The 26650-nt window shown below is 37.2% G+C and overlaps 1 protein-coding gene across 1 annotated transcript in view; it reads right to left on the bottom strand.

Annotated features, from left to right (window-relative positions):
• CNTLN (centlein) overlaps window positions 1-24805 on the bottom strand; it is a 192034-nt gene extending 167229 nt beyond the window's left edge. The window contains 2 exon segments of the mRNA XM_033511379.1: window positions 5879-5967; window positions 23950-24805. Coding sequence (XP_033367270.1) covers window positions 5879-5967; window positions 23950-24042 — 182 coding nt within the window. The 5' untranslated portion in view covers window positions 24043-24805.
• Window positions 24806-26650: the final 1845 nt, after the last annotated feature.

The following is a 26650-nucleotide window of genomic DNA, read 5'->3' as shown; positions in this document are numbered from 1 at the left end:
TGATGCCTGCCTGTGCTGAATAAAGTGCTAACTTGCACCTTGCATTTCAAACTGTGTCCTGAGCAGCCATCCAGTTGGTACAACACCAGCTGAATTCCCAGAGGCCACTGTTCAATCAGGCTTGACTGCAATTATCATGTCAATATTTTGTGCTCCGATATGCAGATATGCACACATGCAAACTGCATAATACCTTCTTCTCCATGGAATGTTGACTTATGTTCAACGTTCTGAGAATTTTTAATGAAACAGGATATTAAACTTTCATTAACTGTAGAAAATCACAATTACTTGACCTTAGCCAGAAAGGTTGTACTCTTATGCTCTATTATTCTGTCCACTGTATTGAGTGATAGTAACTGGGCAGTCCATTGTATTTTAAATTCAGAGTGACAAAATGGTCACGGCTTACATCTTGTTTACATCATTGTCCTCCTGTCATTGTGTTTCCTGTTAATTTGCAAAAGGATGTTTTAAGAAACCTTCTGCACAATGTTTATCATCCCTTCAAAAAGATGCAAGATACAGATTTTTATTTCAATTAACATAGGTTTCTATAGTGTTTATTTGCAAAACAAATTCACTTATCCTTTTACATAAAAAGTACTCGACATTTTCAATAAATTTGCACATCATCAGTCAGTGAAGAATCAATGTCAACCTGTTTATGTTTCTTCCACAATTTGCTACTCACATGATGCTGCAAACCGCAGGGTAAACTCCTGAAATTACCTTTCCAAAAATTCTTTGGTTAGTTTTGATCTCTTTTCAGCCATATTTTTGTCCATCTGTTCACCTTTAGACAGATGTAACTCCTCAGGAAGAACAACAACAAAACTCTCAATCACTGTTACTAACATTCAGGTTGCCACTGTTCCTTAACAGTGGCCTGAAATGATAAATCCATTCTTTGCCTTTGCAAAATCTGCAGTAAACAGCAAAGTTCAAATCTAGATGTGGAAAAACCTCTCTGTAAGGCAGGCTTGCCACAGGTAAGTATCTGTAAGGGTATCATCTCACATAATACAATTCCCAGGTACCTCTACCAAGTCTTGTATCATTGCCACCGTTTGATCATTAATGGATCCTGCTACATCTCCCTTCCAGAATAAAGGAAAAGAGTCAGCTAGAAGCCCTAGAGGAAAATTAGTCTGTTGACTTGTCAAGCTTTCATGTGCTATAGAAGGAAGAGCCTTAAAGCAGAGTCTGAAGTTTGCAAAAGTGTTTCTAAACCTTTCATACTCTCATCTGAACCCAACTCCATTTCAGTTTACACATGCATTTACTTAATAAGAGCTATTTTCTAGCACCTTGTTTTAAATCATAAAAAAAAAATCTTTCAGAAGGCAGCAAACTAGAAATAGCATACTCTTTACATAATACTGAGATCAATAGTATTTAAAGTAGCTGGAAAGTATACTAACATGGGTAGTAGTTTTACAATGGCTTGTTTAAAATACCTGGAGGCTTTTACATATCCCAAAGGCATTTCTCATTTGCACAGTAAAGATAATTTTTTGTTTATATCTGAATATTAAATTGGGAATATAGTTATAGTTATCCAGCAAGAACTGCAAAGACTGCTGAAAAGTGTAATATCATTGGTGTATTACTGGAATCAGCAGCATAGCCATAAAAAAGTACAAGTTAAATTTTTACAATTTTAGGGCAGGAGAACTTCTATTTTGGGGCCATGAAAGCATTTGAAAATAACAGACAAATAATGGCAAGGTACTAGTAATTTCTCCCTACGCCCCCCAAATTATATCTTTTATATTTTCCTAGGTCGTTTGGAAAAAAAAACTAAGGAATTACTGCAATGCTATATTACTATAAGGAATACTATAATGCTATAAATATAAATTGCTGTAAAGTTAGTACTGCCCACTCAATTCCCCCTAATATGTATTTTCTTTTCTTCACCACACATCTGTGGTGTAAGTTGCTCTAAGTGAACATTTTGTCCTGCATCTTTTATTTTCATCACTGTAATCTCACAAAAGAAGCCTAGCTGTCTCTTTCATCAATTAAATGACTGAAATCCACTGGACAATACTGTTTGATTCTTTTTTATATATATATTTATATATTTATATATTTATATACATACATATGATCTAGCCAGGTACACATGCCTGTGCTTTCTTAGATTCTGTCTGCATCCATTACTTATCTGGCTTATATGACCTCAGGCAGTCTCTAACAAAGATCTGGCAGGAAATGGAAGTTCCTTGGTTATGGAATTTTTGGTGGAAAGAGCACACTGAAAAATTAAGCTATGCAAACACTGGTGGTATCCATGTCACAAGAAGAAACAAAAAAAGGTTCAAATCCATCACATTCTGTTTGTTTCTATCTCAAAATCTCACAATAAGCCCAAGCAAAATAGAAAAAGTTCTGAACTTGAATATGACTGGGTCTCTGTTGTCCCTAATATAGATGAGAAGGAATGAGACTTATGTGGTTTTGAAGTCTACGAGACTTAAGTGGTTTTTATCAGATTTCAGTGTAAATTTCCAATTTCCACCTCATCTGATACAACTGTGTATAATATCAAAAAATGGGCTCCAAGCAGCATGCATCCTCCCAAGTGACATGCTTCAGGACTCATCTTGCTTATAACAGTTATTTGATCATCCCATCTTTTAAACTCTTTAAACCCACATATTTTTCCCAGATTAACAAAGCCAAAAAATCTATTGTCCTGCAATTTTCTGGACAGCAGCAGTGTCCAGAAAGTAGATAGCAGATTCCCTGTAAAGTTAATCAATGCACTGGAACTAAGATAAACTGATAGTAGCATTAAAAAAGCATATTATTTACTCCTATAAAGTGGGAAATAAGAAAAAAACTTTTCTGAAAGGATGAGAGTGTGAAGAGGTACAGTCATGAAACTGAAGCTACTGAGGAAATCATTATGGGAAGTAATAACAGGAAAAGTGGATAGAATATATGGGGCTGTAATTTGGTTGTGCAGAAGGTTCACAGGTAAAGCTGGGCTAGAAACTATTTCCAAAGTGGCAATTAGACCATACTCAGGCAAAAGAGATGAAGCTACATCAATTAAAGAGAAAAATACACACTACTGCTCCATCTGTCAAATCAAAGCAACCGAAAGTTCAAAGTTGTGATTAATAAAACTCTTATATACTGAATGGGTTTTATCCAAACCTATTCCAGGATTCTCAGGAGTAATGATAACACCTAAAAAGATGCTGTGGAAGCAATTTCTTCTTTCTTAATTCCATAATTCAGAGAAGCATGGAAAAGCTGTGATATACAAGTATAGCCTTGAGTTCAAAAAGGTTCTAAAACATTAGTGTAATTCTAAAAGAGTAGAGGACATAAAAAAAAAACTAGACAAGCACGTTAACAGAATTATGTTGGCAAGGTTTCACATACCAATCATCAGCCTCTATACAGTGCAAAACACATACGGAAAATTTCAGCTTATTATCTTGCTTTTGTGCATGAAGGTGGTATATAACAGTGCCACATTCATTGTATCAATAAGAATACACAAAATTACCAATTTCTGTTCTAAATAAAGCATAACATAATTTAAAGCCGGGGACAACTATGAAGCATAAAAACACTCCTAGAATGAATGAATGAAGAATAAAAAACAAAGAAGACAGACTGCATCTTATATAGGCACATAATTCAAGAACTCTAAATAATGCCTTTATTGACCATTATTTAAATCCCTGCTTTCTAACACCTCTATGATTCAATTCATCCTAATATCCTGATTATTTTTATATGCAACATAAATAAAGAATGTTAATAAGCCTGAACACCTGTTTCTGCCTTCTTAAGCTTCAGGTAAAAGAACTACAATTTTCCACATTGTTCAGCTATGTATAAAATGTGGTTAGGATACTAAAGTTTTTTAATGTTTTTAATATAATTGTGCTTATATACAGGTAATGTATGTTTACATATATTAAATACTGAATTTATATATTTTAAACAGTTCTCTCATTTATTTATGTTTTATGAAGGAAGATGAATTCTACTACCAATATTCTTATAAAAACATGACTAACTTTTATTGGGAAATAAATAATTATGATTTTGCATTTCAACATAAATGAAGGATGCTATGTATTTGTGCATCAGTCTTTATCATATATTAAAACTATTTCCCAAATCAAACATGAAAACAATAGTAAAAATAGTATACTGTCTGAAGAGCCAGGCTACTACTCTCTGCAGTTAAGTGTCCCAGTACAATGCCAGCAGTTACTTGATATCATCACTGTCAACCACATGTAAATGCCCCAGTAACAGCTATCTTAAAATAAACTGCATGTCCTCACATCATCACTGTCTTCCTCTGGATATGAACCCATTAGACACTGTATTTTTGGACAAAAACTTCCATTGCTTTATGCTAGGCAGAACAGGGGACAACACTATAAAAAACAGTGACAGAGAAGGGATCTCATCAATACATACAAATATCCCAAAGGTGAGTGTCAGGAGGATGGGGCCAGACTCTTTTCAGTGGTGCCTCAACATGAGGCAGAACTTCTTTGCACTGAGGGTGGCAGAGTACTGGAAGAGACTGCCCAGGGAGATTGTGGTGTCCCTCTCTGGAGCCACTCAAAACCCACCTGGACACATACCTGTATAACCTGCTCTGTGACTCTGCAGAGGGGTTGCACTAGATGATCTCCCGAGGTCCCTTCTAACCCTAACAATACCATGATTCTGCGAAATGCACTCCCAGCCAAAGATGTTAATGCTATATTTTCACAAGTGAAAGAACACGTACAGGTGAAGTCCAGAAAGGAAAGGTGTGAACAACAAAACATGCCTTCTAAGGTCAAAGCACTCTATGGAAACCCAAAGGAGACAGGACCCCCTATGAATCTGTAACAAACTTCCCAAGTAAAATTGGCACGACTTTAAAAAGAGTTAAAATCCATTTTTTTTCTCTTTTTAAAAAATTCCCTTTTTCATTTAAGAAGAGGGAACTCATGGCACCTTAAAATAATAGTTGCAATACTGACAGCCACTTCATTCACATTCTCCTTATCTTTGGCCTACAAAATATCTGAATTCATAAATATCAATATCCCAAAACAATCAAATGAATACTGTGATAATTAGCTAACAATTATAGGAATCAGATAATAGTAAGTACCATGAAGAAATCCTCACCATTACTATCCTCAGAGGAATAAGCTGCAGAAGTAAGATCCTGTTTGTTAATGGAGACGGAAGCTCTTACAGTCAGGGAAAACTTCTTCCCCCAGAGGGTGGGTGGGCACTGGAAGAGGTTCCCCAGGGAAGTGGTGACAGCACGAGCCTGAAAGAGTCCAAGAAGCATTCAGACAGGGCTCTCAGGCACATGGTGCAACACTTGGGGGATCCTATGCAGAGCAAGGAGCAGGACTCAATGATCCTGACCTCTTCCAGTGCAGCATATTCTATGATCCTACGATAATTATGTCTTCTATTACCAAGTCTTAGCTTTTCACTTCCTCAAGAATTCAGATAAACATAACTTATATACAACTGTTATCCAGCAGCTTATTACACTGGAAAATTACCAGTCATTTTCCTCCTCCTGCTCTTTCAACAGGAAAACAAAATATTGCTGTACATTCGTAATTTAAAAATTACGAATCAAACTGCAGCACAGCAATCTCACTGAGAACAGATTTTAAAGTCGGCTTCAACCTGCATCAAAAAAGAAGAAAACTTGCAATTTATTCTAGGCACTCTTGACAAAATGTAACAATTAAATTTTTTCAACACATTTTTAGAATTCTACATAGTTCTCAATTAGAAAGATAAAAAATATGGTATCAAAAGGAGATGTTGGTTGTTTTTTGATTTTAGTAGAATATTAAATCTTCAAACTCACCTTTCTACAACCAAACTGACAGATTGAGTAAGATCTGGTTTGGACACTTGGAGATGTTTCCAAAGAGACCACACAAATGCTTTATCAGCCTTAGAAAAAGGAAAAAAAAAAGAAGAAAAAACACATTACATGTATAATGCCTTTTACCGACAAAAATAAGTTATACTGAGCATATTCAAAAGACAATTGCCAAGAAAGCCCTACTCTAGTGAGAATTCCCTGCAAGTTACCCACTGCTCCATGAATGACAAAAACACAGCAAATAGTTCTCTTGAATATACAAAGTCTTAACCATACAGAATTTTGAAGTAAAACAAACATTCATAATCAACATTAAAATAGTATGCAGTGCAACATACAGCAGCAGAAGTTACACTATTCAAACAAGGCTGCTATATTTTGCTTTTCTGAAACTGACACAATTTCTACTAAATGCTAAGTCTGCTTCAAGGAATACCTGCTTCAAGATTAAGTTCTACCACATGCAGCTTTTTGTTTCAAAATACACAGTAGAAGAGTCTTCTAACACACACTCACCTAACCTGCAGTATACAGAAGTTTCAGAAAAAAAAGCTCAAGTGAGAGCAAGAAAACAGTGTTCTTTACAAACAGACTTCAGAAAGTTTGTGAAAACCAGGTGTCAGCTAAAATCTTTCCCACATATTTATTTTCTACTACACATTAGTTGTTATTTTTTCACTGGTGTCTTCTTATTCCAATATGATTTTATTACTGGAAGCATCAATATTTGTTACTTTACAATCTAAACCCATGTGTAAATTATACAAAAATGTTAGAGGAGAAAAGTAAAAACCAGCAAAAGATGAAGACCAATAAGAAAATATGTGTTCATAAACCAGAGTCCAGACTAGGATGAAACCGACTGACACGGTCTAACATAAAATTAGGAACAAATAAGCCAAACCCATCATATTGGCAGCTAGGCCTATTCAACAGGCAAAAATAATTAGAGTGCAGATATATCTACTAGAGTTTTGGAAATAGAGAATCATTTAGACTGAAAAAGACATTTATGGTCAAGGCATACAACCAGTAACCTAACATTGCTATATGCACCACTAATCCCTACATGCTGTATCTACACAGCTTTTAAATACCCCAGGAATGGCAACATCCCCACACCCCCCGAGTAGCCTGTTCCAATGCCTGACAAGAAATTCTTTCTAATGTCAAATTTAAATGTTAAAAAACAAATTGCCAAAAAGATCTTATAATTCAAGACCATTATCAGCAAAATGCACTACATCAAAAAGAACTCATCTTTATTAAAACCAGAAAAATTTCAACTGTCTTTCACAGGTTGCGCACAGCTTTTAAAATTCTGTGTTTCTTGACTTTCCAAACAAAATCAAACAGTTAACAAAAGACTTTGTGCATAAAGAAATGAGGAACAAGATATTTTTAAAACACTTGAAAAACCCACAATCTTTCTCTAACCAAATTGGGTAACTAGTGTAAGCACTCTTTTAAAAACCAAAAGTGACCCTGTTGTATTCAAACCAACAGTAACTAACTGGGTTATGGTGCACTACTTCCATTTTTGAAAAAAGGTAGCACAACACCTGGACTGTACACCATAAAATTAGTAACTCAAATGACTCTGCATCAGTATCCAAGTCTTTGTTCAGTACAAGTGCTAAAAATAGGTTAACTTTCAGTTCAGAATTAAGTTAAAAGATAAACACTAAGCTCTGTATTAAATGGGCTACTAAGTAAAAAGAAAAAAGTACAATCCCTCATTTCATGCTATCACACAGTATACTGAACTTCTTTGTTTCAGTGGGAAAGACTCTAAAAGTGTGCACTTGTTTCATGTCCTTAAAATAAAAGACACCATCTCCCTCTCTTTGTAAGAACTGCTGCAGGCTTTGAAAAAGCACTAAGATGTACACAGAAGCTGGATTCGGAGTAATTTTAACATCTAAAAACATCTTGTGTTTATGCTGGTAAGTCAGGGGGGAAAGCAAACAAACAAAAAACAAACCACAAATCCAGACTAAAACTCTCTAAACAATAGCAATGAAAATGTGATTTCTTTTTAATTATTTCAAAGCACATTAAATCAATAGTCCTTCCAGCCAAAATGGCACTAGTCATTTCACAGTAGTGTATCAACACAGCAAATCAGCTAGGCTGGAAACAACCTCTGAGATCATCAAGTCCAACCTATGACGAAACATCACTGTGTCAGGTAGATCATGGCATCCAGTCTTTCCTTAAATACCTTCAGGGACAGCAACTCCACCACCTCCTTGGACAGCCCATTCCAATGCACAGTCACCCTTTCTGTGAAAAAATTCTTCCTAATGTCCAACCTACACATCTCCTGGCACAGCTTAAGATTGTCCTCTTGTTCTGTCAGCGGCTGCCTGGGAGAAGAGACTGATCCCCACCTGGTTGCACCCTCCTTTCAGGCAGTCAAGAGACAGACAAGGTTACCCCTCAGACTCTTTTTCCCCAAGCTAAAATACCCCAGCTTCACAATATGTTCCTCACAGGAATTGTGTTCTTGGCCCTTCACCAGACTTGCTGCCTTTCAGTATAAGGAAATCTTTGAATCATAATGACAGAAATAAACCACTGTATCTACTCCAATTTTAAAATAATTTTAATTCAAATTGTTCAAGTGATCAGAAATTACATGATAATAGTGTTTGAGCATTTTTATATATTTAATACAGAACTCACTGTGTATTTTATACTAAACTACCATAAATCACTAAGAAATTAGTCTGAAGGCCACAAAACCATTACAGCAGAGAGAAGACACAACAGAACAAAGGGCTAATAGTATTCTACCTGAAAACACTCAGAAATCTTGAGTCAAGCAAACAGTCAAAAGTTTCTTATGCTGATTGATGGTCTCATGAGCTATGTTTAGTTAGTTTTGTTTGCCTGTTTAAAGTCTTAGATCTGCTTATAAGCATGCCTCCTTAACTTTCCCCTTTACTATCCTAAACACAAAACCACAGAAGCAGCTGTTGGCTTTTCTGCTTTTTTTTGTTATATATATTAGAAGAGTTGAGACCCTTGGGCTTCTCTATGACTCTAAAAAGCACTATCAAACACCATGAGACTCCCTACAACCAGGGGTGTCTGCAGATTCTACTGTGCAGATTTGTAGACATTTCAGGTCCCAGCAAGGAAACAGTTTGAGGCATCCCAAGAACACAGAATAGCATATAACCTTCAGACGAATACTTCTAAGCACAGCTTTCCTTCGTTACAAAAAGAAAAACCAAAAAAAATGGAAAACCACAGCAACAGGTATTGAATTGTTCCTAACGAACAAGTATTACTATATATGTACAATAAGAGGGAAGTCTTCACATTCATCCCATAATTTTTGCTCAGTATACAGCATGTATTGACCCTCTGAAAACTGAATTTCTACCTAAACTTTTCAAAATCTTCCTTTGATAATATAAATATATGAGGTTTCAACAAACATTCCTAATGAGAACACAAACACTCTGAAACCATCTTTTTAAACTCTTCAGTTTAATTTAACCTGTAATTATTCCACAGTCTACTTTAAGTTGTCCAAAGAGTAAAATCAGCCACAAATTTGTATTCATGTCAGTGAAATTGCCACTCCTTACATAACTAAGTTCTGTGACACTCCTGTCTGTGCTAAAAGAACAGTAGATGAAACAACATTAAAAACTCATCCTAACTGTAAAATAAAAAAAATCTCCTTTGCAATAAGGAATATTGAATGGGCACTAAACAAACTTCAAGGAAACAGCTACATAAAATAGGCAAAAAGGTGTCCATTAAATGTTAAACAACTAACAACCATGACTTCAAAATACAAACCAAAGCCTTCACAAATCTTATGGAAGTAAGTAAAAAGTCACTGGAATTTCCAAAACTGCAAAACAATGATATTTCAATACATGTTATTTATCTTTTATGATGACAAACTGATATTTAAAGTTACTACTGCAAATTAAGAATTTATGAATATACCCAAACCATAAAGTAATGCTGCAATTATATCAACAGATATTCTAAATTAAATCACCTTTCACTATGTACTCAATACATACTCTTAACTTCTCTAAATGCACACAAAACTAACCAATGTCCTGCCTAAGTGTACTTCTGCCAAAAGAATGACGCAAATGCATCTTCAAATAATGTTACCAGCGAAGAAAAAAAACCCAGTCAAACAAACAGAAAACCACTACTTCATCCAAAGTGAAGAGAACCTTTTTCACAAAAAGAAAGTTTACACAGAAACATACAAAATTTTTCATTATGACAACAAAACATTACTAAGAACTTAGTTAAAGAATGTTGAGTTGCCATATGTAATTTTCTTATCTTTAAAATGCCAAACATTTTAATAGCTATTTCATTTAAATCTAAGTAATAAGATTAATTAAGCATTTTGTATAATGGAAGTAGTATTAGTTAGAAATTAAGGTTTAAGAGGAAAAGAAGTTTAAATAGTCTTTTTAAGCTCTTGGCAGAATTCATGGACTTGGTAAAGCTTTTCCCTGTATGGCCCTGGGAGCCAAACAATTTCTATGGAAAAAAGACTGCTTACTTACACTGTCTGAAGTTGGCACAGAAAAACACTGCAGCTGTCAAGGCCTGGGATATATCAATCTTCAGCTTACCCAAAAAATATTCAGCCTACTCAAGTGCATGTTAACAGCTCAAGAGGTCAGCAAAAGTGTACCTTGAACAGCTGAGATCTTATATAAAGGCAGAATACAGATGTAATTTGAAAGCTAGCAAAAATTACTCATTATTTACAACGTATCTAATGTCAGATAAGGATGCTCACCCTGAAATCAAGGTTGCATGCAAGAACAAAAATACTCTGAAAAAAGAAAAGAGCACATTGTGTACTCCCTGAAAATTGACATCTTTCCCCTCAGCCTACAGTGAAAGTGATTGTAGTTCATCATACTGAAAGTCAAACAGAAATGCAGACTTACCTTAGGTTTTGAAAGAGTTCTTTGCAAACTAAAGATTTTTTCTTACTGATTTTTAACAGCAGCAAACTCAGAAACACTGGCAATAGATAAGCCACTAACAAATGTTATATGGCATAACTAGCTACAGCACGAGTATTTGCTTTCAAGTGAAGCTGTGAATTTATAAAACATCAGCAGAAATCCAAAAAGAAAGAATGCCTCTGACTTTAAGCAGGAAAAGACAAATATCCTTATTTAAAACATTTTATCTTCCTTTTGGAAGGGAATTCCAAGCATAAGTATTCCACTGGCAATTTGATATCAAAAGTACCTAAAACTGTATCAATACTGCAGTTACTTGTCTAATGGAAACTTAGAACCATAGAATCTTTTGAAAATTTTTATATTGCTTTATCAAGGAGAATTAGCTGGCATTCTTTTTATAGTAATGATACTGAATTTACTGCAGTAAAACTTCTAAATTAGCAGTGAAACAAGTACCAAAAGCAAAAGCAGTATATTTTTTTTCTTTTTTTATATCTTACAGAAAGTATACATTCATAACAAGTTGAGTATTAAATTTACAAGTAAGTGTAGTTTTGTGTTTAGGTTTATATCACACACTGTTGAGAACAAGGATAAAATGAAAAACTTCTCCCCTTTAACATAAATTCATACATCAAGCATTTCAGTTATCCGAAATTTGAAATCAGTACTCTCTTTGATGTTTCACTTTTATTTCTAAGCATGTTAACCACTGTTAAGTGTTCCTTTCATACCTAAAATCTTTACAGCACTAAAAATTATTATTCACTTATTATTCATCTTCTCAAATCTGGAAGAGAATATCCTCAGAGCAGAAAAATGAAAGACAAACCCCAACCTATTCACAATCAATCCAAACAGTCTCTTCGCCACCCCTGCCTCTCCAATCATCACTACAAAAATACAGGACACAAACTCTCATTTTAGTTATTTAATTAGTCCTTATCCCCAAGTGGGAAAATAAAGCAGTTGGAAGGACAGAGGGAGCTATTGGTTTACTTTATTCGTTACTTTTTATTAAGAACTCTGTAATAATTACATACCGAAAATTTTCTGTGTTATGAATTGAGTATTTCAAAACACATGATTGTCAGGCTGGCAAAAACTGTATGGAAATCAAAATACTACAGGGCATGGGGCATGAGGGGGAAACACACAAAATAACCTGGCTGGCTGGTATAAGCACTGAATAACCTGCAAGAACTTTTTTTCTATGTATTGTTCTGGGCTCCCCTAACATCTAGGACAGACTAGTACACTTCCAACTAAACAGCTGAAGTCTTTTATCAAGCTGTATACTTATATGTATACTTCACATGTAAGTGACAAGACTTGCTTCTTTCTTGATGTCTCGCAAGACTTTTAAATTTACACTGCTGTATACTGTCAGTTCAGACTCTCTTTACCCTACTGTGCCAGTGTTTCTTTGTGTTTTCCAGTCACATATTTCATTCCTAAATAAGAGGTATTCTCTTTACAACCAAGTCCTGCTAAGCTGTCACAACAAAAAATACCCTTACTCTTGAGAGAATCCATGTGTGAGGTGCTGTGCTTTTAAACAACCTAAACATTCACCAGAAGACTGATCAGTTACACACAAGAAAACTTAGAACCTAAGACACACAAAATAATCCTGTTATTTTCACTGTTCATAAGTTCACAGAAGTCACTCACAGATAGTATGCACTGTTAACATCTAATTATCACATATAAATTTGCAAGAGAGCTGTAGGTGACTTGACCAGACTGACTGCTTTTTTTAAGAGACCTCATCAGCAAACAAGACTATTTTTCCGTGTCCCCTCAATTCGTCAATGTTGCAGCTTAAGTGAGATACAATCAAAATGTAAATGTATTATAGTAAAAAAAAAAAAAGTTTCCTGTATATTCCATGCATAATTTTCTATTCTACGAAATTACTGTTATCTTGTCTCTGTTGGTAGTTCTTGCAACAAATATACATTTGATTCAAAGGGATAATGCAGAATACTGCTTTACTTACACTTGTGTGTAAATATATTCACACACACACACACACCACCTTTACAAACTGAATCCTAACTTATTACTCTGCTGAACACACACATGCACCACAAAAATAATACCGTATTGTCACTGTTACAATGTTGATGCCCTAACAGTGGTCTAAGGAAAAAAGTACCACCCAATTTATACTAAAAGATGCTGTCATTACACATTATTTAATCAGCATACTCTCAGATTAGTTCTTCAGCATAACAAAAACACAGCAATGAACTTAACTGAGTAATTTCATTATATATTCTTAATTGGCATAAATAGTTGGCTTATTGTGGCATCAACTGGCAGGAAATAAAAGGTACTTCCTGGTCATGGCATAATCAAAAAATTAACATCACTGAAGGCAGATCAGTACCATCACATTAGGAATGGACAAAGATAAACATCAATTCACTGGTACTCAGAACTTATTAGATAGACGTGGACCTATTACACACAACGCCAGCCTCACTGAATAGCAAAAAGTAAATTACTTTCTTCTTCAGTGAGCACACATGATGCTGTGTTTCCCTTCATTCACTGGAACAGCCTTCTATGAGCAGTTGCTTTTCTGAGTACTCAATATTGGAGATGCAGCACTTAATTAATGCAGGAAATCTTTTCAAAAAGGAGAAAATGTGAGAAATCAAAAGCTTTCTTTTAATCCCTTTCTGGATCAAGGACAGGATAAGTAATCTGCCAGCTTTCATTCCAAGCTATAACTTTCTAAACTACTTCAATTAAAACTAACTGCAGTCATATAAGTCATTTAGATGGAAGATGCACAGAATTGGGTAGGACATGAATTTTCTAAGTCACATAACTGCATTCTGGAAGCATGACAATTCTGAGAGTTCTTGTAACAATTCCATCACTTATTTGAGAGCACAGGATAATTTAAAAGTTTAGGCACAGCTCTCAGAGTTATTTTTGTTTAAATGTAATGCTCTGGATTAATACAATCATAATGCACTCATGATTTTTAATGAATTCAAGAATATGGGAATGCATAAATAATTTTATTTTATAGACAATATAACCATATGCATACTTATGGGTATATTCCCTCTGCATTGCCATAACTAACCAAGGGCAATTTAGGTCCATTATTTCAACTGTGCCTGAAACGACATTGTAGTATTTTCCAGATCCTGTAGAATTGTGGACAAATAGGAGAATATTTGCACACATTTTAAGTTGTGAGTTAAGCTTCAAATAGTTGAAACAGTGCACTCTCAATAACAGCAAAGGACAAGACTATCTGAAGTCACTCTTCAAGAACCTCCTTCCCAAACCAAAATAATTAGATGGGAAAACTAAACCTGCTACACTCAGTCATTCTCCTCCATGTTGAATCTGTAACAATATGGTGAACTGTCCTGGGCTGAGTTTATGATGCTTGTATCCCCAATTGTCTGTTCTGTTTACACTGGATGTTAAGTTCTGCACTTTAAGGCTGGTTCTGAGAGCGAAGGGGGGGAGCAGAAGCCGCAGTTTGTGTTCAGAAATGGCACTCACTGCCCCACATCCTTCTCTGGACTGCGCTGTCTGCAGCACGGACAGACAGAGGGACAGAGCTCTCCTTTGCTGTTAGTTAGTTTTCAGCTAGCTGAGGCAGAGAAGCTCCCCAGACTGTTTTCTTTTTTCTTGGAACTGTACAAACCTGCTCTGGACTGAAGACCCAGACAAACCCCGGGAGCTCACACTGGTGGCTCACTGGGACCTGAGCCTTGGCACTGTTCAGCACCAGTGGGACTGATAACCTGAGCGAGCCAAGCTACACCACATGAAAAGGACTTTTTCTGGATTTGCCATCTCTTTGAACCGGGAGAGATTTTATTGTTTAATATTATTCAATTTCTGTTAAACAAACAATTTTTTTCACTTTTCTCCAAAGAAATCTTTTTTCCCAAAGCACTTGAATTTGCTTTCTGGAGGAACCCCATTCAGAAGTTTTCTCCCGAATTTGTCCTAAACCAGGATATAAACAGAGACATCAAAATGTGTTCTAGAGGCCTCCTCAGCATATTTGGAAAAACTACGAGAGCCTAAATCTCTGCAGGTAAAATGCAACTTCCTTTATTGCCAAAAGCAGTGGTTTGTTGTTCCCATAACAGGTACTTTTTTTTCACTCATGTCTATCCTATAGCAGTGAGGCAAAGTCCCCCAGTAACTGGAGGAAAGGGAATTCCATGTCTTTTTTTAAAAAGTGTAAAAAGGAACATGGGAACCACCAATCTGCAAGCATTACCATAGTGCCCAGTGTAATCACAGAACAGGTCGTCCTGGGAACTATGTGCCTTAGGTTACAATGTAAGTTGTAACCAAAAGTATGTATTTTATTACCATCCTCACAAGCTATTAAAACAGGTGTGGCAGTGTTCTTTATCTCCTCCATGACTCATCCCTGATTAACTCCCTCCAGGGGGCCATCTCTGTTAATGGGCTGTCAAGCCCCACTGCATGACTCAAAAATTACATCAGCTCATTGTGAGATGCTCTGCCCAGGGGGAGGAACCAAGCATTCCTACCTGGATATAATCTGAGGTTTGGAACACCACGGGTACAGGAGTCAGCCCTGCTGTGACGCATTTGTTTAAGGGTTTATAACAGTTAACACGTTAATCAAGTCACCTCATAAAAAGGTTAACCTTAAAAAAAGGTTATGCTTCCAGAACATTCCCAGTTCTCTCCCCCAATTGGTCATTATTTGTTGGAATATTTTGCATATTTCTCACAGTTTGTGATTGGACCCATGCCCTCAGACCTGCCCCTCAGACCCACCCTATATATTGTTGTGTCCGCCCCTAGTCCTGGTTTTTGGAGGTCCTTATCCCTATATGTGTGTGGTTTATGGGCATTGTCCCTACTTCATTTTTTCTTATTAAAGTTCTTTTGGTTTTGGGCACTTCATCGAACCCGCTCCTTTTATTTGCACCTCGGTTGCCCTGGCATCAGGGGACCCTAAAGTTTTAAAGGATTGTTGTGGCCAACCTCACCAGGACACATGGCAGCCCTACCTACTGTATTCCCAGAAGAAAGGAGCTCTGTAACCATCACTGGACCTTCAGAGAAACACCAGACCCTTCTACATGATCACTGCTTCAACAGAACCACGTCCACCATTTAATGAGACTGCTACCACCACCCTGACCAACACGGTGTCAGGTTGTATCCTGACTCTGACACTGTTTCTGTAAGATTGCCCTTATTTTCATTTTCTTATTAAATTGTAGTTCTGACTTGGAATGTCTCACTGGTTTGCTTTCAAACCAGTACACAATGACAAGTCACACAGATGACAAGAAGGTACTTAGATACAGGCAACATACTTCACCAAGGGCAAACCATGCCTGATAATGTAATGATCTTATAAAGTGAGTGATTACATCTGTGGATAAATGAAGAGCTATGGGTATCACTTACCTACACTTCCATAAAGCCTTTGGTACAGTTCCCCACAACATTCTTGCTGTTTCATTGGAAAGCTAATGGGTTCGATGGATGGACTATTAGATAAATAAGGAATGGGGTCTATGTCCTTGTCCAAAGGTTTACAGTTAACAGCTCTGTGTCCACATGGAAACCAATCAAAAGTAGTGTTCCTCCAGGGTTTATACTGAAACCAGTACTGTTTAGTATCTTCCTAATTACATCATGATATAAACAGTTCCAAGCTAAACACTGCAGTTTCTAAATCACTAGGAAGGGATGACATCCAGAGGCAGTACTATCAACAGGCTTGAAAATCTCAAAGTTGAAACAAGGCCAAGTGCAAGGTGTTGCACCTGAATCCCATTATCAATACAGACTGTGGAATTAATTGATTGAGAGTACTGTGGAAAAGGACCTGCATGAACTGCTGGACAAAATGCTAAGCATGAGCCAGCAGCATGCACTTGCACACCAGAAAGCCAACTGTATCCTGGGCCCACTGCATCATGGGAGACAATTCTCTCTCTTGTCTGCTGTTGTAAGACCCTACCTGGAGTACGGTGCCCAGCACCAGAAAGACATGGTCACGTCAGCACAGGTCCATAGTAGGGCCACAAAACTTACCAGAGGCATGGAACACCTTCCCTCTGAAAACAGGATGAAAAGAGGGTTTGTGCTGCCTGGAAAATGCATACAAGGCTCCTGACTGCAGCCTTCCAATATCTTAAGGGCACTTGTAAGAAAGACAGACTTTACCAACGCCATAAGTAACAGGAGAAGGTTCAACAATTTTAAATTGTACCTTTTCAATTTAAAAATATTTAAATTTGGGCTAAGATTCAGATTGGACATAAAGAAAGTGTGGACAACAAGGTGTTGTAGCAACAGAAGAAGACTGTAGATCCCCCATCACTGATCACCCCTCCATATACACCATGGGTAGGGTTTTAAGCACCATGACCTACAAAAGAGATTCCTGGCCAGGGTGGCTGGACTTGATGATCTTTAAAGGTCTCTCCAACCCAAGCTATTCTATGACTCTACAATCTCTACACCAAATTTTAAATTCCCACTGACATGATGGGCGAAATATTCACACTCAGTCATACTGTGAATAGGGAACTACTTTATGAAGTACAAAAATATGCTTTTTTTCTTTTTGAAAGATCACTTTTAGTTAATCTTCAGTTTTACTTCTATATTCTAAACCAGTATTTTTCAAAAGGAGTACTAGGTATGAAAAAACTTACTACACTTAGCTAAAATTTGTCAGAAGTAAAAAAAAGGTAGAAGAAAATAAACTTGGGTATTCAACAACACTTATTTCTGTATATAATACAAAGAGAGTAAGGCCTTTATTAACAACACCTGTACTAATCAGACTCATGTGATTTACACTCCTTATGGCAAAATATAAGAGTATAAAATAACAAAAAAAACACCCAAAGCACAAAACAGCTGGCATCCCTTGGCACCAATAAATATGTGGTCTTGGCTTAATCACTAATAAAGGAAATTAGCATTTAATGAATGGAAGCACTAAGCACTTTGCTCCATTTCAAAAGAATAGTATAGATATCAGTTGTCTAGAAGAAATACTGACACATTCAAATTCTCATACTCCTACTTTATAAAAATTTCAACTTTTGTCACAAAGTTGAACAGATAAGAACAAAGTCAACATAAAAATACACCATCATGAAAGAACTATATTCTTTTAAGTTCTGTGTTTTTTGAGGTATTCCAATTTATTGTTACTCTCAATTCTCAGATATTAAGAATATTTCTAATGTGTATCATCAACATGTATCTGCAATATCTAGTCACCTATTATGAAGCAACACAGTATCTCAGTGTGTTAGTCAATGTATTTTTCATGTTTACTAGTAAATAAAGGAGGGAGGTGTTAAAACTACATATAAATACATAGTATCAAGGCTACATTATTTTCAGTGGGTGTGCTGGGTATTAAATTGGTCCAGAATGAATAAATGGACCCGTTTTTACAGCTAATGAAATATTTTCTGTTATCAGTGATGGCAAATACTACGTTTTACAACCCTCCCTGACAGAGAAAGTGATCAAAACTAGACAGTTCCATTGCCCACAAAGAGCTGTTCTTTTTCTTCAAGCACACTATAAAACAGAACAAGAAGACCAAAATAGATCTATGCACAGCTTTTCATAATACGCAGGAAACACAGCATGAAACAAGGCAAGAAACAATAGAAACCCCTGCCACTCCACTTCCCACAAAGTAGGAACCACCTTTCTGGATTCTCTTTTACCCAAAAATGCCTGGAGATATATACATCGTCCTTCAAGATTTCTTTCCAATTCCTGGTAATAAACAGAAGCAAAAGCAGCAGCAGCTACTGGAAGATCTCTTTATTCCTCATTTGTATTTAGCACCTTCTACAAAAATGCTGAAATGCTACTGCTGAATCTACTGCTGAAGAACCTTTAACAGGTTATACTGATCAGCTCCTAGCTTTTTGACTAATGGTAAACTACTATTTAGTGGATAAACTGCACTTGTAAACTGAAAACCAGTATGGTTTCTTTGGCTAAACAGTATGCTCTGGAGACTGCTGCCAGTTGGCAGACTACTTTTTGGGCAGAGTAACATGCAATGGCATACTTAATTCCTAACATAGAAAAGGATTAGGCGTTACTGTCACTCACTGAAAAGGCACATGAGCTACAACACGTATTTTTACACAGGGAAAAAGAAAAAAGAAAAAAAAGAAAAAAAAAAAAAAAAAGAAAAAAAAAGAGATCAAGAGTACAGTTGGTAGAACCACAAAGTTAGAAAATATAGTCCTCAGTAAGGAAAACACAGTATCACTTTAGCAGACATTTCATGCCATATTACCTTTGAAATCAAAAAGCCACAATAAGTAAAATGAAGGAAGACTTACAGCATCTTGGTTTTTTGAAACTAATAATGGGTAAGCTGTTAAGACACTTGTTTGAATTCAAAACAGCATTTTCAACGAAGAGAGACATCCTAGGCTGGTAAATACAAAATTGAGCTAAACAAATCAAACTTGTCTTGTGACTATCACCAATAGCTTAAGTAAAACCAGAAGATAATGTGCTTGCTTCTTCCAACTTTCTGTAATACCATCAATATATGACACTCTGTTTGATGGAAATGTCTGTTTGACATGGAAAATCCAATCCAGAATCACTGTATTGCTCAAAGCAAGGATTTGCTGTAGTTTCCTATCACAGAATACATGGAAGAACTACTCCTATCTTTTCAGTTAGAGAACATGGGGGCATGAAAGTGTCTATCCTAGAACCTGAGAGCTGGGACATCAATCACCAATTTAGCAATGCACATTATTTTACATCAAATGAACTATCTTTCCTCAAAAGAAGCTTCCCTACAGGACACCAAGGAATATGCTACAGATCTCTATAGACCTAAATGGGGTTTAAAGAAACACACAAGACTAAAGAGAAAGCAAATAAAGCTAAAGAAGGTAATCTTGGCTCAGAAACTCCACCGATAGAATGAGCTTCCAGCGATATAGCCTCCCTCTTACTGAAAAAAACCCAATAAATATCAAAACAAGCACATGGAAAAAACCAGATTAATTTCCTATACCAGGAGCCACTAGGTTTTGCAAAAACAGCATATCCATCTCCACCCACAAAAATACACAACCACAAGGGAAAACAAGATGGAAGTAAAACACAAGCCAGATCTTTTAAACAACAATGAAAAGCAAAAACTCCTGAGAGTAATAAGAACATAGGTACTGAAGATCTTGATATTTTGAGGTGGTAGACAGCAGCATAAAACCCTGAAATAGAATGCAGCAGTTAATAAAAGTAATAGAGACAAGATGTACCATGACTTACTATTATTTGACCTTCATCTTTCTATTGCCCTCCAACAACATCAAGCCCATCAAAGAAATGTAATAAGGTGCCACAGAAAATAAGAAATTTAAAAATAAGAACCCATTTTCTGTTTTCAGTTGTTTTCAGGAGCCATAACTTTACTTCTCAAGTAATTTTCAAATAAAATAAGAAATTAAAATTTCTGAAATTAAAAATAATTACAAAATTACTTACTGCAGACACAACCATAATTTTCCAAAAACAGCATACTACAGAGGTACACCTCCTTAGCTTTATACAAGGCTTCTCAGTAGACAATCTGGGAACTTTGAACTATTTATTTATTTATTCTTAATTTGGCTTTCTCATTTTTGCAAATTCCACCACAGAATTATATGTCAACGTCAGTTTTCGCAGAATGACTGCAACAAATTTGTGCTTTTAACAAGCTCTACTTCAAGATCTTGCTTATTAGGACTGACACTCCTACAATGGTTTGAATAGAATTAAAGGAAATATCAAATACTACCAAACTAACATGCAGAAGTCAAGCTTAGTAGAAGAACCTGACCTTCAGAAAATAATGGAAAAAAAGAAGTATTAAAAATACCATATATGATCCTTGTAGTCACCTTTACTCTTTGGGAATTGTTACTGTAAAAGAAAAGAATAAATATGAATAATAACCTTCTTTTGAACATAAAGGCCACCATCTTGGTTAACTAAGAGTCAGGTTCTCCAGAATTCTGTCACAGAAAGAAACAACATCGAGAAACAGATGCCTGAAATACCTGAAGTTAGAGCAAAGCTAGTATGCATTAGCACTCAGGAGCTTCATTAGCCAAAGAAGGCTTCCATGTATTTAGTCAACAGACTCCCTATCAACAGATGCCAGTTCCCAGAAAAGATTTAATTTCAGAAGTGCAGTTTATATGACATTGAATATAATAGTCCAAGAAGGTGTGTAGAAGAGAAACATACCATAATTTATTCAGATGCTAAATCACTTTTGGATACATACATCTGTTTGCTAAAACTGTTTGGTTTAGAAACCATTAAAACTTTAGCCTCAATCATTTGATAAATGTCTTTTTTCTTTGGGGAAAATAATGTCCAATAGGCTAATACCTCAACAGATACCTAAGACTAATCTTTTCCTTCTGATACAGTCCTAAACTATTAAACTAGATTTCAGCTGGGAAGGTTTTTTAGGAAATACAGTTTATGAGCCAGAGGAGGAGGAAGAGAAGAAGGAAGAAGAAGAGACTTAGGGACTTCGGGAATTTTATCCAGATGCTGGATAAAAAGTAAACAACCTCTCACAAACATCTTTTCTAATGACATTTACACAACTTTTCTATCCAAAATGCCTGCTGAGGCAATCTATGAAAGACACAACCCCACCCAAAAGCACAGAAGACAATCTTAATGAAAAAAAGAAACATTTTTACTGTGATACACCTCCACAGGTTACGCTGAAGGGTTGCAGTCTCCAGGACTCGAAAGTTCACTAGGTACTGTCCTAGGCAATCTCTTCTAGGGTGGGATGCAATAGATGCTCTCAGATGCTCTCAAGAATTCCCTTCCAACCTAGATGGTTTCACAATTCTGATTAACAAGACCTGCAAATATTAGGAGACTGCACAGAAACAAAAAAAGTTCTTAGTACTAAAGGAAATAAAGTAAACCACAGCAGATCAAATGAAATTATGCTCAAGAAATTAGCTGGTCAGCAACAACTTTGTATTTCAGCTGCAAAGACGCTAGAAAAACACATTAACATTGCCCATACATATTTATGCCTTCAAAGCACTTGTCTTTGCAAAAACTTTTCACATGAAATATGACCTTAAAATAGATTAACCATCTACAAGTAATTTCATGAGCTGACTTTCAAACCATTGAAGAATCTTACTGAAGTCCATTCAGTAAATCAAGCCATTTTAGTTCCCATTCAAATTCAGAATATCTTCACAAAACTTTCTTTACAAAATTAATCACCTTAGATAAATGCCATACTGAAAAAGCTGCCAAATGGACAAGGCAATTATAATTTTGACTTATTTAACTTACTAAAATTTGTCTTCCCCCTTCTTTATGTAACATACACAAGCATAAACCTGTCAATTGTATTGATAGATTAGTAAAATGGTAAAGCATGTAGATGCCTACACTGCATGCTTTGAGAGAATCTCTGCTTAGAGGTTAGGTTGTTGCTTCACTTTTTTTTTATTTTATTAATAATCTGAAATAAATCCTGAACACATGCATCCCCTCTCATTAGAAGGCTGCTATGCATTGGATTCTACCTAAAGCTGGAGAGATTACTGCAGGACACTGATTGGGTTCTGTTTTCAAAAAGAGTAACCATCTTCCTGCTCTTTTTTTGTCTGCTTTCTTCACAAAGGTGTTTGATCTGACAAAAGACAAAGATCCAATAATGGCAAAATAATATGCAAGAAACTTAAAATAAATACATCTGAAAACATTTTCTGTTCGCTGACTTCAACACATGTGGAGTGTGTTCATCAAGGAACAAGTAGAAATAGACACATAATTGAAATTAATCTAAAGGGGAAATCAGATGCTTAACTACAATTTGTAGTTACCAAGTTATAACATCAAATTATCAAAATGATCAGAAATTCATATTTGTACTGTTTCTTCAAAGTTCCTAGTATGTACAACACTCTTCAAAAATACTATATGCTACAAGGTTTTAGTAATACATAGTTTATGTTCAACTAGCAAATGAGCAGAGCACAGGACTTCCTTCTGCCTCCACCAAATTTTGTCAGATAGCGCACATCTGCATACCAGGATCAGTAAACCATATATTTATAGCGAGCTTCTTCAACTTTTCTCACAAGACATCGAAGATATCCCTAAAGCATTTGGCATTGTTCAGCATTTCCAAACAGGATTTTCACTGGCAGGTCCTTCTCCCCACTGATCTCCTATGCAGAATGTTTTCTCAAGAAGTCTTGATTCTACCCATGGGAGGAATCCAACACCAGTTGTCACGTCACCAATAGCAATGCTGCTTGAAGCAGGGCACCTCTACAGACTTTCAGATGGATGTTTCCATCAGCCCAGACCTTCATGGCTTTAACCAGACCACATCCCAGGTGAAAATACTGTTTTGTTACCTGCAGCATTAGGTATCACCTTCCTCTCTAGAATATACTTTTGGTGTAATCCATGTGCTTTGCAGAGAATTTTCGCCTAGAACAGGACTTCACATTACCAACGCTTTTATGTTTTTCATAAGTACACCTATCAGTAATGAACGACCAACTGGAAAAAAATAGGGAAGTGTACCTAGGAAGGGAGGCCACAGGGCAAGACGCAGAGGAACTTTTGAAAGTACACCCATAGATACTCATTAAGCCCTCAATTCCCAGAAAGAGCTTGGGTATATTTAATCCTGATGCAAGGTTGGCGGAGAGATAAAATTAACTCCAAAGGTTCCTTCAAGACTTAAAATCCTCTAAAATCCTGTTCATTTTCCCCCTAAGTTGCACAAGGCAGTACCTCGGGACTTTTGTCATTTGAATTCAAACGAACCGTGGCTTCTGGAAGGATGAACAAAACAACTTCAGGACAGGTGGTTTCATGGAGGACAAGGGCCCAAGCTGATTTAATTCACGGGCGCCCACAGCCCTGCTCCTCCTCTTTGACCGCCGGGAGCGGACGCGAACCCGCGGTCCCAAACGGGACGCGTCAGCTCGGCCCCGGGCCAGCCCTCGCCCCGCGCTCAGGTACCTGGCAGCGGCTCAGCCGCTCCGCCAGCCCCCGCAGCTCCTCCTCCAGCTCTGCCACCCGCTGCGCCGCCGCCTCCGAGCCCCCCGAAGCCATCGCCGAAAGTCTCACCGCTCCTCCCGCGGGGACGACGAGGGGAGAGGAAGGTCCACGCCTAGCGGAGCGGGCTCAGGCAGCCCCGACCCGCCCGCGGGAAAGGGGAGAGGATCGACACCGTGAACCACACAAATGAAAACTTTCCGCTGCACTCGCGGCGCGGGCGAGCGCCGGAAACCGCAGGGAAGAAAGAGGACGCGGTGCAATGACGTCACAGCGCCACAGCTACCCCAGCGAGGAGAAGGGGCGAGGGGCACGTTTGAATTGGCCCGCCCGAGGCGCAGGGCCGCGCATGCGCCGTGCGGGTGCCGGAGCGGACAAGGCGGCAGCGGGAGGTGACGGGCTGTCGGGTCGGCTGCAGCCTTCGTCTTCAGGGGCTGGGAGCACATGCAGCTGGAGCACCTGCTGTCCAGCCAAGGTGCTGAGCGAGGGATGCTGGAAATGCCCGGGTGTCCAGCGGATCCTTGCCCTTCCTCAGCCATAGGAGCACGGCGCTGTTTAGATCCTGTTTACATGCGAACCGTAGAGGTCACAGAATGGGTCAGGCTGGAAGAGACCACAATGGGATATCGGGTCCAACCTCCCTGCTCAAGCAGGGTCATCCCAGAGCACATGGCACAGGATCGTTCGTGAATAACCCCAGTGATCGAGACTTCCACACCCTCTCTGGGCAATCTGTTCCAGTGCTCAGACACTGCACAGTAAAGAAGTTCGTCCTCATGGTCAGGTGGAGCTTCCTGTGCATCAGCTTTTTCCCATTGACTTGTCCTGTTGCTTGGCACCACCGAGCAGAGCCTGGACCCATCCACTGACACACTCCTTGCAGAGCACTTCTACACATTGATGGGCTAATGAGATGTTTCTGGGTGTTCTGTGATGTGCTGAGGCTCCAGCATACCTGAATCAGGTGTCTCATTCCTCTTTGCTTGTTTCTTTTTTCTCTGAATTAAATAATAAGAATTGCAAGATAAGAATCAGAGACCTGGGTTCGGATTAGGTCTTGATAGTGTTTTAGGATGCGCTTGCACACTTTTTTCTCAGGAAGTTTTTCAGATTTATCACTTACAGAGTCGGATTTCAGAGCCTACAACTAAAAGCAAAGGAAGGCTTCAAAGATTTAACCCTTACAAGTATGCAAAATATTTCAGCTGCTGCCACTATGTAAATGTACTCTAAGATATGCTGAGTACCTGGTTGTATAATAAAGGGTTAAACAGCATTGTCAAAGCAAATTGTTGTGTAGCATAAATGGGAAGCAAAATACTCAAAAAAGCATAGACTTCCCCCAGGCAAATGGAGAAATAAGTTGAAACATGGTCAGAATATATTTTGGCCTGGAAATTGCAATTCACCAATGTCAGTATCTTACTACAGAAATAGTACACATTTTTTATAGAGAAGTGTATTTTCTTTTCCTCTCCATTGTAATTTTTGTATGGTTTCTGGAAAAGTTGCCCTGAACGTACCACTGTGACAAGAAATAAAATTCTTGGTGTGTATGTGTGCAAATGCAGAGAAGCAAGAAGATTTCACACCATGTGAATTGGGACATACATTAAAATGTCCAGTCCTTCCACCTGTAGTCCTTCACCTAGGAGAAAGACTCCAGCTTTCTTGGTGATAGCTGTGCTTTGCAAATTGATTTTTTCATCATGTTGAAGTTCAGGAGCCCTTCTCAGAAGAAGAGAGTGGCTACAGTACTCAAAGCGATGATTTTTTACATAATTTTACACAATTTACATAAAATTTTGATATTACTGCAAGTATTATTTGCACGATTATGAACCTAAATGTAAAGGTGGGAGGCTGCACATGAGTCTTCTCTGTCCAGTTATATGGAGATTTAAGGAGATTCAACAATTATTGGATCAATACCACATCCCTCCTTAGAACATCCTTTATAACTTTTATAGTTCATCACCCATTGTGCATTGTGTCGTCTCATATTTGTGATCTTGCACTTCCTGTAATTTATCTTTGTGTATTATTAAATGTTCCTATGACCATAAAGACCATCATGTCAATTCTAACACGTTTACATTTTAAACTTTTTCTTTGCTTTTAGGATCTCCTCTTCTACCATAAATTATCTAGTCACTATGACTCTATGTAGCCTTCACTCCACATCCTTGCCTTTTAATAACTGTCTTTTTTGCTTTTCATCTGTTTCCTAATATTTTTATCATTGTCCCCTTGACCGTTTGTTCCCTATTATACTTGGGCAACAAGAAGCTAACCATACTTAAAAAAACAATGTGCTTAGATTAACTGCTGAACAACTATAATGACTAAACAGGATTTAAAAACATTTTCCAAGTACAAGGTCATTCAAAGTTGAGCTGAGAAGATTCAGTTATTACAGGGGCTAGGCTCAAAGCTTTACAGAACACAAAACAAAAGACTGCAATTCCCTACAACTTTAGAGCCTTAAAAGAGCAATTTGTGTATTTATTATATGTGTAGATGCAACATGTTACCACAACGAACACAAAAATAACACTTCCCCATAGCAAGATCCTTATTTTAAGGACAAAATATTTTTGTATATTGTTTAACAAACATCGCATTAGTTTTACTGCTATTTCATGTGCTTATTCTCTATTATAAC

This window comes from Parus major, chromosome Z, assembly GCF_001522545.3.
Source record: "Parus major isolate Abel chromosome Z, Parus_major1.1, whole genome shotgun sequence".
Taxonomy (NCBI): domain Eukaryota; kingdom Metazoa; phylum Chordata; class Aves; order Passeriformes; family Paridae; genus Parus; species Parus major.
Note: the sequence above shows the minus strand (reverse complement) of the source record. Positions and strands in the feature narration are given on the sequence as shown.